The 13,806-nt window shown below is 41.4% G+C and overlaps 1 protein-coding gene across 2 annotated transcripts in view; it reads right to left on the reverse strand.

The window, feature by feature from the left end:
- The window catches only part of PDCD11 (programmed cell death 11), a 40,002-nt gene extending 26,259 nt beyond the window's left edge, over nt 1–13,743 (reverse strand). For both annotated transcript variants that reach the window (XM_070432358.1, XM_070432357.1), the window contains exons 1-9: nt 13,656–13,743; nt 12,135–12,247; nt 11,149–11,280; nt 9,856–10,023; nt 7,838–7,999; nt 6,427–6,550; nt 5,750–5,931; nt 1,928–2,035; nt 628–834 (exon numbers count right to left, since the gene is read on the reverse strand). In XM_070432358.1, coding sequence (XP_070288459.1) covers nt 628–834; nt 1,928–2,035; nt 5,750–5,931; nt 6,427–6,550; nt 7,838–7,999; nt 9,856–10,023; nt 11,149–11,280; nt 12,135–12,236 — 1,185 coding nt within the window. In that variant the 5' untranslated portion in view covers nt 12,237–12,247; nt 13,656–13,743. The remainder of the gene's footprint in view (nt 1–627; nt 835–1,927; nt 2,036–5,749; nt 5,932–6,426; nt 6,551–7,837; nt 8,000–9,855; nt 10,024–11,148; nt 11,281–12,134; nt 12,248–13,655) is intronic.
- Between the last annotated feature and the right edge of the window lie 63 nt (nt 13,744–13,806).

The raw sequence follows: 13,806 nt of genomic DNA on the forward strand, positions 1-13,806 counted from the left end.
CTATATAGACCACAAGCCTAAATTATTTACTATCTGGACCTTTAAGAAAAACTTTGCTAAGCCCTGGTGTAGATACTAATTCATTCTTATACCTACCATCCGCTAGGTATCAAATATGTCTAAGTGATTCTAAGGCATCTATATATATAAAATCCTAAGTGACTGAACGACCAAGCCACAGGTCAACTGGTTGCTGTGATGCGCACTGACCACCAGGGAGCAGATGCTCAACACAGGAGCTGCCCCCTGGTGGTCAGTGAGCTCACACAGTGGGAGCGCCGCTCAGATGACAGGCGCCATCACAACCCAGAGACCACAGTAGCGCAGCAGCGAGCTTACTGAGCGGGAGCGACAGGCTGGAGCGGCAGGCGCCATTGGACTGCCGGTTTCAGCCTGATCCCCGCAAGCCACGCTGGGGAACCCAACCAGTGCACAAATCGGTGCACCAGGCCTCTAGTTCTAATATAACAAACAAGCATTGTTTGGTCCCTATGTACAGTTTGACACACTTGGGAATATTAAAAAATAGGAAACTAATACCAAGGGAAGAAGGAAACAGAAGAGGACCTTTGTGTCCCAACAGTCCTTCTAGTGATAAGATCCTGATGAAACAAAAGGATGGCATACCCGAGCATAGGCCAGAGACCCATCCTTCAGGCTGAAAGTGGCCCCAGCCTTGCTGAAAAAGCCCTGGACAGGAACATCATCCAGGACAGCTCCGAGGTGCTGACAAGACAGCTGGGTGAGTGGGCGCCCAGGCTGCAGGAAGACGGGGCGCAGGCTCAGCCGCACAGCTCTGGTCCGAGGATGGACACAGAGAACGCAGGCCCTCACCTAGATAAGGGAAAGGACATCATGAACAGGAGGAAGTGCACAGGAGATAAGGTCCCTGCGGAAGACTTTCAGAGCTCAAGACTCTCTATGTGCTGACCAGGCCATGGATGTAAGTACTAAAACTGGCTTGTGCATCAAGCAGCATGCAGGAAATTCAAACCAAAGGTCCCCCAGAGGAACTATGTCCGACTGCATCACGGCTTACTCAAGGCCATACACCAGGGTCCCCTCAACACCATGAGGCCAATAATGTACATGCGACCGAAACCCTGGGCAGTGTCACTACAGCAGGGGCTCATCTAAAATCATCTGAAACAGCCTGCTCTGATCACATGGTTTTAGCAGGCAAAATGCCTCAACTCTGTACGCAAATATGAGTACAGGGAGAAAAAAATTACAAGGAATAAGTTCACCAAAATGTTAACATTATCACTAGGTGGTGGTGAAGCCTATTGGACCTTTTCAAGATATCTCTATAGCATCCATTAGCATGGATAAAAACAAAAAAATAAATCACTTTAGGATTTAAAAAATTCTGAATAATAGCTATTGGAATTTTCTCCTCAAATATCTATGTTCATTGTAGAAAATTTGAATCTTTAGATAAAGGTATAAAAATAACCCAGAGTTCATCACTACTAAGATTGATTGCATAATCTTTCAGTATTTTAACCAAGTTGTACTCCTTAAAATTTTTTTCAAAATTGGGTCTTATACTGTAAGCAATTTTAAAAATACATTTTTCTATGTAAATATCTTGTTCTCCCCCATTAAATACTCCTCTGAAACACTTTAAATTATAAAAGCAAAAGATTCACTACCAAAAAACCCCCCATTCAAACCATATGGAGGAATATAAAATAAAAACTAAAAGTTACCTTCTCCTCCACAGGCTCCTCCTCTAATCATAATCCCCAGAGATGACCCCTGGTAGTTTCTTGTGATCTTTCCAAATACTTTATATTCCCCTCACCTCCTCTCTGCACACCTGTACACACCCAGTGCTAGGACCTGCCCCGAAGCTAACAGTGATAATGAATAGCCGATTGGAATACAACTGGAATCAAGAAAAGAGAGGTGTCACATTACTTACTGCTTGATTTGAGAAGTATGTTCCAGCTTTCTTGGGCTCTAAGTGCATAAAATCAACCAGGCCAGTGAAGAATGAGAGGAAGTTGAGTGTAAGACCAAGTGGAGTCACCTAGCAGTAAACAGAAAATGTTATGAAAAATCACATTTTCTAGGATAACCGTATGTCTCTCCTCCCCCAGCTAACCCTTACCAATCTTTCTTCCTTTCACACTAAGTGGCAAGGCAACTCCTGGCACTGGCTGTCTCTTCACTCAGTAAGCTCAATCCTCCCACCCTTAGGATTTCCCAATGGGATGGAGGGCACTTTGCACAAAGATCCTCAGGGAATGGCCAGCTTGACAACTTAGACAAATTGTTGCTAACTTGGTGATTTGCCCAGAGTAAGAAAGTAAAACTCAAATGCTTGCAAAATTCTGAATACTTCAAATGTAGATGTGGAAGACATGCAGTCCCTCTTCCCCACCCAGCTATCCAGCAGTCAGGCTTTGTCCCTCCTGATCCTTTCTCGAGAACTCTAGCACTCCAGAGAAGACTTATAACAATGACACTTGGAGGCTGCCCCCCAAAAACCTGCTACCTCCTGCTCCTGAGAGTGAAATCAGCCAGTCAACAAGTCCCACTCGGGCACAGAGACTTCCTAATGGTGTTTTAGTGCCTCACTTATAGTATGGCAGTCAAAACAAAAATTCAGTAGAGAATGGGAAGTTAAAGTTGAGACTCCCCCAGAAGGTAGGATATAAACAAATACATGTACATGCCAGAAAAAAGGTAAGAAAATTCGAGAATTCACCCATGAAGTCCAACATCATATTAAAAAGCATTAAAAAAAAAAAAAAAGGATAAGTTTTTATTTTATTTATTTATTTATTTATTTATTTATTTATTTATTTTTGTTAGTCTTCACTCAAGGATATTTTTCCATGGATTTTTAGGGATAGTGGAAGAGAGAAGGAAAGACAGAGAAACATTGATGTGAGAGAAACACATCGACTGGTTGCCTCCTACACAAGCCCTGACCAGGGCCTGGGCCGGAGAGGAGCCCACAACCAAGGTACATGCCCTTGGCCGGCGGAATCGAACCTGGGACCCTTTGGTCCGCAGGCTGACGCTCTATCCACTGAGCAAAACTGGCTAGGGCAAGTTTATATTTTAAAACAAACAAAAACAAGATCTGATAAAGGATTAGTATCCAGAATATAGAAAGGATACTTACAACCTAACAATAAAAAGACAATCTAATTTTAAAATGGGCAAAAAACTTTTGAATAGCTATTTCTCTGAAGATACACAAATGGCCAATAAGCACATGACAAGATGCTCAACATCACTAACAATTAGAAATGCATATCAAAATCACAATGAGATACCCTTTCACATGCATAGGATGGCTATAATAAAAAGGATAATAATGAGTGTTTATGAGAATATGGAGCAATTAGAACTTCAACTAATGAATGCATAAATAAGTAGAACAACAAATTGATGTTTCTCTCTCTAAATTAAAAAAAACACACACAACACAATAATACAAGAAACTTTCCCAGAGCTGAAGGATCTACATTTCTGGATTATATGAGTCCAGCACAAATAAATGAAGAGTGAGCCACACCAAAGCACATCATCATAACATTTTAAAATAAAAGGAATAAAGACAAGATTTAAACAGACACACATACAAACAGAAATTAAAATAACATCAGGCTATTCGATAGCAATAGAAGCCAGTTGACGATGGGAATAATGCTTTAAAATTCTGAGTTATTTTTGACCTAGAATTCTAAATCCTCCTTTACTACCAATCACATGTGCGAGTAAAATAAAGATTTCAGATATAGTAGGTGTGCAGAAAAGAGTTAACATAGCAGGCTTGAGATTATTATCCTTAGAAAAGCCTGCTTCCAATGTTAGCCCTTGGCTGGTGTCTTGGAAGTGAGATTTCAGAAAGGTGCCCTCTCACCACTCCCAGAACTGAGTACCTAGCGTAGGCTCAATGTACCTACACTGTTCATGTAAACAATATGGTTTATACTAAACACTCACATTCCCTATAAGACCCTGGAATTTTGGTACATGCCAGGCAGAGGGTACCTACATGACCAACCCCAATTAAAAGCCCTCGGGCACTAAATCTCTAAGAAGCATCGTTGGTAGACAACATTGCACATGCGTTATCATAACTTGTTGCCAGAGGAATTAAATACATCCTTTGTGACTCCACTAGAAGACTCTTGAAAGCTTGTGCCTTGTTTCTTCCAGACTTCATTCCATAGGGCTTTTTTCCCTTTGCTGATTTTTCTTTGCCTCCTTTCACTATAATAAATCAGCCATGAGTACCACTACCTATTGATTCCCGGGAATCTTCCTAGTGAACTATTGATTCTAGGAGTGGTCTTGGGAATCCCTGACATACTAGGTTAAGAAATTAACTTTCTATGTACCTTTCCAAGAATACTTCTGGAGAATGTGTCATACTAAAATGAGGGAGTAAACCAAAAAAGGGAATACATGGACTCAAAGAAGGCTCCAAAACCCGAGAGAGGGGGGAAGGATCCAGGAAGACAATAAAGAGAAGTCCTAGGATACCAGCTATGTGGGGCCCTACATAGCAATCAGTCCAGATTGGAGCAGGATGACAGCAAAAGGGGGTCCTAGTGGGAAAAAAAGTACCTATGAGATTATCTAAAGAGTTTGAAAACATGAAAAATTGTAGTGAGAGAGAAATAACTATAAGGTGTATGAAAAAATAGTGATAGTTCTGAAGAGAATTTAGCAAATGACAAAAACGAAGCTGATTATCAACTCCAGGAAAAACCTATTCCACAAATAGCCATAATACATTGCCTAGTTCAGTGGTTGGCAAACTCATTAGTCAAAAGAGCCAAATATCAACAATACAACGACTGAAATTTCTTTTGAGAGCCAAATTTTTTTTAACTTAAACTATATAGGTAGGCACATTGTTATTAACCTAATTAGGGTACTCCTAAGGCTTAGGAAGAGCCACACTTAAGGGGCCAAAGAGCCACATGTGGCTCACGAGCCACAGTTTGCCGACCACGGGCCTAGTTCAACAGTAAACAACATTTACAGTCATAATAATTTAAATACTGAATAATGATTTAAACAAATTTTTAACATATCTCTGTTGGGAAGTTGGGGTAGGGGAAAGGAAAATTAAGAGACAAAACTTCATCTATCTTGAGAAGAAGTTAAAACTCAATGCCTACGCTGATAAACCAAGAGATACCAACAGAAGCTTATTATTTAGTAATATGGAGGCAAATTTCAAAAGAGAAGCTAAAAGAGTTAAAAATGGGTTTAGAAAGGATGAGATAGTTCATTGTAAGTCTTTTAATATCATTTGACCTTTTTAATCAGCACACATATTATCATGTAAACATGTGGCATTGGCTACATCCCCAGTGTGTAATAGCCATATGTGATCAGTGGCTACCCTACTGAACAGCACAATTTTAGATTATGTGCATTTACTACTTTAATAAAAGTTATATTTTTCTGCAGAAACCAGTTTGGCTCAGTGGATACAGCGTCGGCCTGCGGACTGAAGGGTCCCAGGTTCGATTCCGGTCAAGGGCATGTACCTGGGATGCGGGCACATCCCCAGTAGGAGATGTGCAGGAGGCAGCTGATCGATGTTTCTCTCTCATCAATGTTTCTAACTCTCTATCTCTCTCCCTTCCTCTCTGTAAAAAATCAATAAAATATATATTTTTTTAAAAAGTCACAGAATGTATAAAAAATTCATCTTTAAAAAAAAAAAAAGTTATATTTTTCTAAGTAGTAGTGACAATAAATGGCTTACCTTCTGTACCTGGGCTTTGACCACCAGTCCAGGTAGCAAGTTATTAAGGGTCCAGCTTTGCTCCTCAGTAGCAATGGCAGTAGAAACTTCTGAATGACCAATAGACAGACTAACAACTCCTCCGTTGCCTTTCACCTCTTTAATGACGCAGTGCAGGTACTGACCCACCTTCAGCTTAGCACCTGTAAGCCCGGCCCCAGCCCCCAAAAGGAAAAATACCTTTATGAGAAGGACCTTTAACTTGGGTTCAAGCAATACCTGAGATAATCCATTGCCTGCTTGCCCAGTTACAATCTAATATTCCCCATATTCCCAATCTCTAAGGGACCAACTATAAGAAGAGAGTAAAGTGAACCTAATTGACCTGGAAATTGATCACAGAAATATGAAAATTTCAAAAAGGCAATAGAGTGCTGGCTGAGGCCTTGGAGTCCCAAATTTCAGTGGAATCTTCTAGGTGAGAAACAGTAAAAGTGGCCCATCAGATCTTAGTGAAACCCTGCCACTCCCTGGCCCTTCACACATGGCCCTTTCTGTTGGTTAAAATTAACCACTGGTCTTAGCAAAGCCTTCAGGGTCACCATTCCGTAATTTACTCATCAAAGTGGCATTTATGAAGTATAATCTTCACATATCCCACCCACGACCATGCACTGGCCCCTCTTCTTCCCCCTTACCTTTGTTCTTCTGTCTGATATACTCCTGGGCTTTTTGCAGTGGCAGGAAAGCTCTGGCCCCACCAACACCAATGTCCACTAGGTAGCCATGGTCTTCTAGACTAGACACGGTGCCTGTGAGCAACTGGAGGAAGAGAAAGCATTCCCAAAAGTTCAAAAGTCAAAGGTAATAGGACACACAGCAAACATCCACTACAAAATGCATATGTTCCCATCCATCTCCACACTTTATCCCATATTCCCAACCCCCTTTTAACTTTAAACCTCATCCCACTAGAGGATAGAAGAAGGAAAGATATCAACTTTAATTCTCCAGGGCTGAAAGGATTTTAGTTTCCAGACAGTGAGGAGTGCTACACACAGCTGAGTAATGGAATGGCAGAGAGAAGACTCTCCCCTGGAAAATTTTCAAAACATAGGAGACATAGGCCAGCAAGGTCACGCCCAGCGCTATGAATAATGAGAATACAGAACTACCATTCTAGCCGTCATCTTATCCTTTCTAACCACCTCCAAGACAAAAAAAAAAAATTCACCAACCTTCTTTATATTTCATGGGAAACAGTGTGGCATTCAAGTCTGGCTCTGACACTTACTATTTGATTTTTGGCAAGTCACTTAAACCTTTCTCATTTCATTTTCTCAAATATATAAGAGGGATACCTATCTGCCTCGCAGAATTCCTGAGACTTTCTTCAGATAAAGTGTCTAAAACTGCACCTGTCATACAGCAAGCTCTCAACACTTGTCAATTTCCTGAGACCTGGCTTAGTTTAACACCCCCCCACTCCCACCCCGACCCCGCCTTTCTACCCAATGCTCAGGGCTTGAACCAAACTTGCTTCTAACCAAATATTACAAGGTCATACTGATCTCCTTCCTCTTAAGTACAAGCGTACTTAGATGAGTGTAGTTTATATGAGGGTCTGCTACCTACTGGACTTGGAGGCTCTGAACTAGGACTAATTATTCCTGAATCTCTATAGGATTGAGAGATTCAGTGGTGGGCTATCCATTCGTACAGATGACAAACTGCTCTGTGTACCCTGTCTCTTGCTCTTAGCAGTCCTCAAGCTTTCCCCACACAAATGCCATACAGCCTTCGAAGAACACTTAACCTACAAAGAAGTCTAGATAAGTAAGGCATTTCAAGGAATGCCTCTCACCATCAGCAAGTTCCCTTGAGGCTTTATTTTTGCTACCAGCAAATCTTTGACTTGCTTTCCCTTTCTCCCCTCCAAGGTAAGGCGATTAGGTTCAGGTCTTCAATTTCCAAAGCACCCTGGAGACCTTCCTCCCTGTGTATAACAGTTAAGCTGAAAGTAAAAGGTGGTCTAGACACTCCCCAGGAGACAAGGCAGGGCAGAGAGGAGGCACGTCGCCAGCTCCTCTTCCGACCCCAGATACGTACCATGCCAGGCTTCAGGGCCTCCGCACTCAGCACTTTGTTGACATTTTGGGGGTTCAGAGATAGCTTGACACTTTTTTTGCCTTTCTCTGTGATGCCCAGACTGCTCACCACACATCTCACTAGCATCCCAGGAGAGAACAGTTCAGGCAAGCTGGCCAGGTCCTGCATAATACACATGAGAAAGCCCTAGTACATATCCTTCCCCTGAACCAAGAATCCACTGCCCAGCCCAGTGATTTCTTATCCTCAGACCCCAAAGAACCCAAAAAGCGATGAAGACAGTCACCACGTGCTCACAAAAGGAATATGGGTCTGTGGTTAAATCAGTCTTGAATTTCAGCAGAAAAACGCCAAATATCTTATCAAAATGACCAGTCAAAAGAATTGTCTACAAAGATCAAAGGGATGGTGGCCAAAGGGGAGGGGAGTGAAAGAGGGGTAAAAATGGTGAAGGGGAATATAGTCAATAGTACTGTGTAAGTTTGCACAGATGATTTTTAGAATTAGTGGGGTGATAACATTGTAAGCTATAAAAATGTCAAATCACTATATATTATATATCTGAAACCAAAATAACTATTATAATACTGTATACCAACTATCCTTAATTTAAAATAAATTTAAATATATCCTATATTTAGAATCTCCACTTCTTCATCTCACTGCAATCTGCATCCCACCCTTCTCACTCTATTACTTTATCTCCCAATAAAATCACCAATGACTTCCATGTTGCTAAATCTAACAGTCGATTTTGCAGTCCTTCTCATATGTGACTTTTAAAAAGAATTTAACATTGGAGACTGCTCCTTTCTTCATTAAATGTTTCCTCCCTGGCTTCCAAGACCCTTTATGCATTGGTTTTTTCTATCTGTCTGGCCCTCCTCCTTCTGATAGCAACTCTCTTTTAATTCAGCAACTGAAATACAATATTTACTCCCACCTCAGTCTTTAGTCTCTTTTCACTGTATTTGCTCCCTCTAAGCAACTTCTTCTCCCTTCATAGTTTCAATTACCACTTATACAAAGAAGTCTCACACATTTTTGTTTCTGCTTCTCAAACCCAACATAGCAAAAAGCAATTCATAATCATCTCTCACAATTCGGGACCCCTTTCACGATTTTTCTTTTTATCAATCCTTACCTGAGGAGATGTTTCTATTGATTTTAGAGAGAGGGGGAGGGAGAGGGAGGGAGGGAGATAGACATCAATGTGAGAGGGAAACATCAATTGTTTGCCTGCCATGTGCACCTGTATGGAACCCGCAACCTGGGTTTGACCTGACCGGGAATAGAACCTGAGACCTTTCGGTGTACGGGACAACACTCCAACCAACTGAGCCATACCGGCCAGGGCCAGGATTTCTTATCTCAGAATATCATGGCCATTTGTCAAATCATGAACAATAGGAACCTAGGACTCATCCCTGGCACTTCTCCTGCCTCCACCCATACCCAATACATCACTGAGCACTGTTTTTACCTCCTCAGTCCTCAGTAAACCCTGAACCCAAGCTGCCATCAATCTCAGAGCCTGGACTACAGCAATAGCCTCCTAATTGGTCTCTAGGCAACTACTCGTGCCTCTTCAATTTATTATCTATGCGGTATACATGTCATCCACCCCAATTAAGACCTGTCAAGGGCTTGTCACTGATTCTAGAATTAAAAAACCAATCCTTAAGATGGTCTGGCTTTCACCCAGCTCTTCAGCCTCATCCTACACCACTCTCCCTTGCTGTCTCTGTTCTAGCCAATTCTCCCTGCTACATACCATACTGTTCCTGTCTGAACTCCCTTCTTTCTTTATCTAGTACACCCTCATCCTTCAGACCTTAGCTCAAGCATCCCTTCCTCTGGGAAGTCTTCCAGGCTCCCTGGGCGAAGTCAAAATCCCTCACTTAAAAAAAAATTGAAAATTTCCTATTATAAACTGTCATGGCATCTGTACCTTTCCTTCTTAGCCCTCAACGAAGTTGTATTCTTGCATTTATTTGTATATCACTTATTTCCCTTACCTTTAGAGGTTCCTCTTGCTCCACCTGCTCATTCAGTTTTTTTGTGTAAGCATCACTGATTTCAGTTACTTGCACGAACCCCTGGAGGCCATTGGGGAGACTAATCACCAGTTCCAGTTCATTTACCTCTTTCACACACCCCAAAATCCGCATCCCCTCATACAGGGACTAGAAGAAAAAAAGCAAAATCAGTACAATAAGGAAGAGAACAATGAATGGGGATGTTAGAGACGGTCTGGTTTCTCGTCTCAATTCTAACATACAAAAGCTACAAGAGGTGCATATATGTATATGTCAATGCACTTAATTAAACATTGAACTGAGCACCATAAGAGGTCTAAGTTATACAACAGCCTTAACAGCACTAGGGTGCTAGAGGGCACTTTCACCTTTTACTTTATTTCAAGCCACCCAACCTCACCTGACAGGCAACAAAATGAAGGAAGCAGGCCGGGGGGTAATAGCTGTCTAGCCCAGTGATGGTGAACCTTTTGAACTCGGCATGCCAGCATTTTGAAAAACCCTAACATAACTCTGGTGCCGTGTCACATATAAAAATTTTTTTATATTTGCAACCATAGTAAAACAAAGGCTTATATTTTTGAAATTTATTTTATATATTTAAATGCCATTTAACAAAGAAAAATCAACCAAAAAAATGAGTTCGCATGTCAGAGGTGCGTGTCATAGGTTCGCCATCACTGGTCTAGAATGTGTCAGCCAGGTCTAAACCACCACTCTGCTCCATGTGACTACTGACATGAGGGAATGCAAAGCTTGTGTTATCAGCACCTTTAAATTTTTACAAGAAGCCAGAAAACACATTTTTATATAAAGTTTTTCCGTCTTCTAACATTGGCACCAAGTTTAACAATTTAAAAAAATATATATTACAGGACAAACAAAATATTTCTGGTAAGCTGAATCTGAATCATTCCCTTCAGAATCATTTGATTTTCCCCCCTTTTATGACAACTAACATATATGTCAGTTACCTAAAAATTTAAGGAACATAAGACCACTTCACTTCTTTGAGATAGTTTCTCTATCTATGAAATGAAAGAGTAGAATCAGAATGATTGCTAAATTTATTGCCTACAAACCTATGAAAACACAAGTCCCATGAGGCTATCAGCGGATGAGCTAAAAAGCAAACAAACAAACAAAAAAATACATGATGCCAGGCATTAATTAATAATAGAAAGAAATGATGCTCAATTCCGAGCACGAAGGACACATACAAATTAAAGAACCCAGGTGCTTTGTTTAAAATAAAACCAAACTTTAACAAACCTCAATACTAAGGATTTCAAACTTCTCTTGTATAGACTTGCTGCTTTCTCTCTTTTCAATTTTCAACTTTTTTGTTTTTGCTGGCCCTTTCTGGCTTTTTTTCCTTTTGATGGATTCCTCTTCAGTAGAAATCTAAAGGTGAAAAAAAGACCCCAAAGAATGAAAAAAAGCAATCCTGGCCTTTCCCTCCAATTACAGTCATCTATCACCTTGCTCTGTTATTGCTCCACTCCACCCCACTCCTAAATATTCCTTTAATTCCTACTTCAATCTAAACTTTCCCATTTTTCCCCCCAATGCTCCCCTTGTCCAAAATCTGCCTGTCCTCCCTTGACTTAGGATAGACAGTGGGTCCCCCAAAATAAGCAGCAATTGGGATCAGTGTGTGAATGGAAAGTGGAGTCAGGAAGACCAAGTTAAACTACCAATTCCACCATAACAAGCTGTGTGGTTTCAGCCAAATTATATAACCTCTCTTAGCCTGGGTTCCTCATCATAGAATGACGATCTCTATTTCATAGTATAATCTCTATTTCATAGTATCGTTGGAAAGATTATATAAAATAAACATAAAGCCATACAATTAAATGTTAGATCCCTTCCCTCCAGCATTTAGAGCACAGATTACTGTAGGTGAAGACTATGAATTCTAATGCAAATTCTAACCTTTATACCAGTACATGGCTGCAAGGACCCCACTCAAAAATACAATGATCAAATGCTCTCCCTCCATCCTTTATCAACAACACACACACAAAGTTCCTAAGAATAAGGAACAAGACCACTGCAAACTCAAATACTAACTGCCATGCTTCAAAAGATATAGTCTTGTGGTGGTACAGACTCTCTAACATGTTCAATTTACAAACACAGATTTCAAAAAGAAACAAATCTGAAAAATAACACAATTCTCAAACAGGGTTCATTCTTTACAAGAACACTACAGAGAAAGTGTTCAGTGACTCTCAAACAAGCATATCACTTACATCAAACAAGTTGTCTTGTTCAACTGACTGCTGGGGCACTATCTCTGATTTGTGGGTCTTCCTTGTACCCCCACGGGGGAAGCTTTCTTCCATGGTTGCCATGGTTGGGTTTCCTGAAACAATGCAAAGAGTTACCAGGAGATGTAACTTGTTAAGATTGCTTAAAGGCTGTGATCAATGGCAAGAGATGAGCCTTCTAGCACCGATGTGCTAGCCAGCATTCAGGACCAGGCCCCAGATAATATACAATTCATCTTTCCAAAGGTCTCTCCTTCAAAATAAAAAATCCACACATTTTCTTCCAAGGAAAGAAATTATAAATTCAATGTAGTAAATATCATTAAGCAGCTACAGTTAAGTCAGAAATACACAAACAAATATAGAACCCCCCCCACCTTCAAAGAACATGAACACTTTTAAGAAAATACGCGAACAATTTAAAATATAAATCAGATTATAAAAAAACTATCATCAAAGAGGTAGGAAGTGATGAGGCACCAGTAAAGGAGGCAAGCATCCTAAAGATTTTGAGCTAAATGTCAAAGAGGAATGGGAGTTTGACAGGTGGAAAGGGAAAAGCAGAAGGAATGTGAGATTAAAGCATGAAAACAGAAAATCAATCATTTCATGTGAGCACCAGATACTTGTCAAACAATTGTTCAAAAGCCTGCTGTTCCCTTTCTATGAAGGACTGTTCAACTAGACCACAGGGCAAATAAAGCATAATGTAATTCACTGAATCATTCTCAACCTTCCCAATGCTGCGACCCTTTAATACAGTTCCTCATGTGGTGGTGACCCCCAACCATAAAATTATTTTCGTTGCTACTTCATAACTGTAATTTTGCTACTGTTATGAATCGTAATGTAAATATCTGATATGCAGGATGTATTTTCATGGTTCGCGACCCACAGGTTGAGAACCGCTGGATTAGGCTTTTCATGGAAGATCTTGAATTAGATAGTAGTAGTCAGAATAACTTCTAAAGTTAGAATAAACAGAACAGTTTGAATCAAGGGGGAAAAAATCCACTGCAGATTACAGATTGAATAGGAAAACAAAACTGAGGGAGAGTAGGATTCAACTGCAGTACAACTGGGACACCGTGAGAACCAGAATGAGGTGTAAGTGAGAACGGAAGTGGGAGGGACTGGTTCTGAGCGACTTGGGAATTAGAACCCAGAAAGGCTGGAGATAGTAGCAGACCGAGAGGGGGCAGAGGATCGGGAAAGGATGTTATGTTTCGTAGAAATAGGAAAGTGCAGTCTAGTTTGCTGAGAACTGGACCCGTAATCTCATGTCAGTCCAGGGGAAACTAGAGCTTCAAAGAGATAAGCCATCGGGTGGCAAAGAAGGGGCTTATGATGTTACAGGGGCCCCTCGAGCTTCTGAGCCCTGCTCGGGTGGTAGAATCACTCATCTCGCACTGCGGGGCGCATGGCAGGCACCCGGGGGCCTTGCCCGGGGACAGCCCTGGGAGCCACAAGGTTTCCTCCCTGGCAGCCTTTGCCCTCACTCACCAGCCTCGCGCCGCCGGCCAGCCTCAACTTCCAAGGCCGCGCCACTGTAGTCACACGTGCGGAGGAGCCCCGGTACAGCCTAAGCACTGGCAGCTCTCCCGGAAGTGTGGGCGGGCTCAACGCCCTACTTCCGTTACTACGCGGGGGCCTG

This window comes from Myotis yumanensis, unplaced genomic scaffold (genome assembly GCF_028538775.1).
Source record: "Myotis yumanensis isolate MYYU_CA2020_CCGP unplaced genomic scaffold, mMyoYum1.0.hap1 SCAF_13, whole genome shotgun sequence".
Classification (NCBI taxonomy): domain Eukaryota; kingdom Metazoa; phylum Chordata; class Mammalia; order Chiroptera; family Vespertilionidae; genus Myotis; species Myotis yumanensis.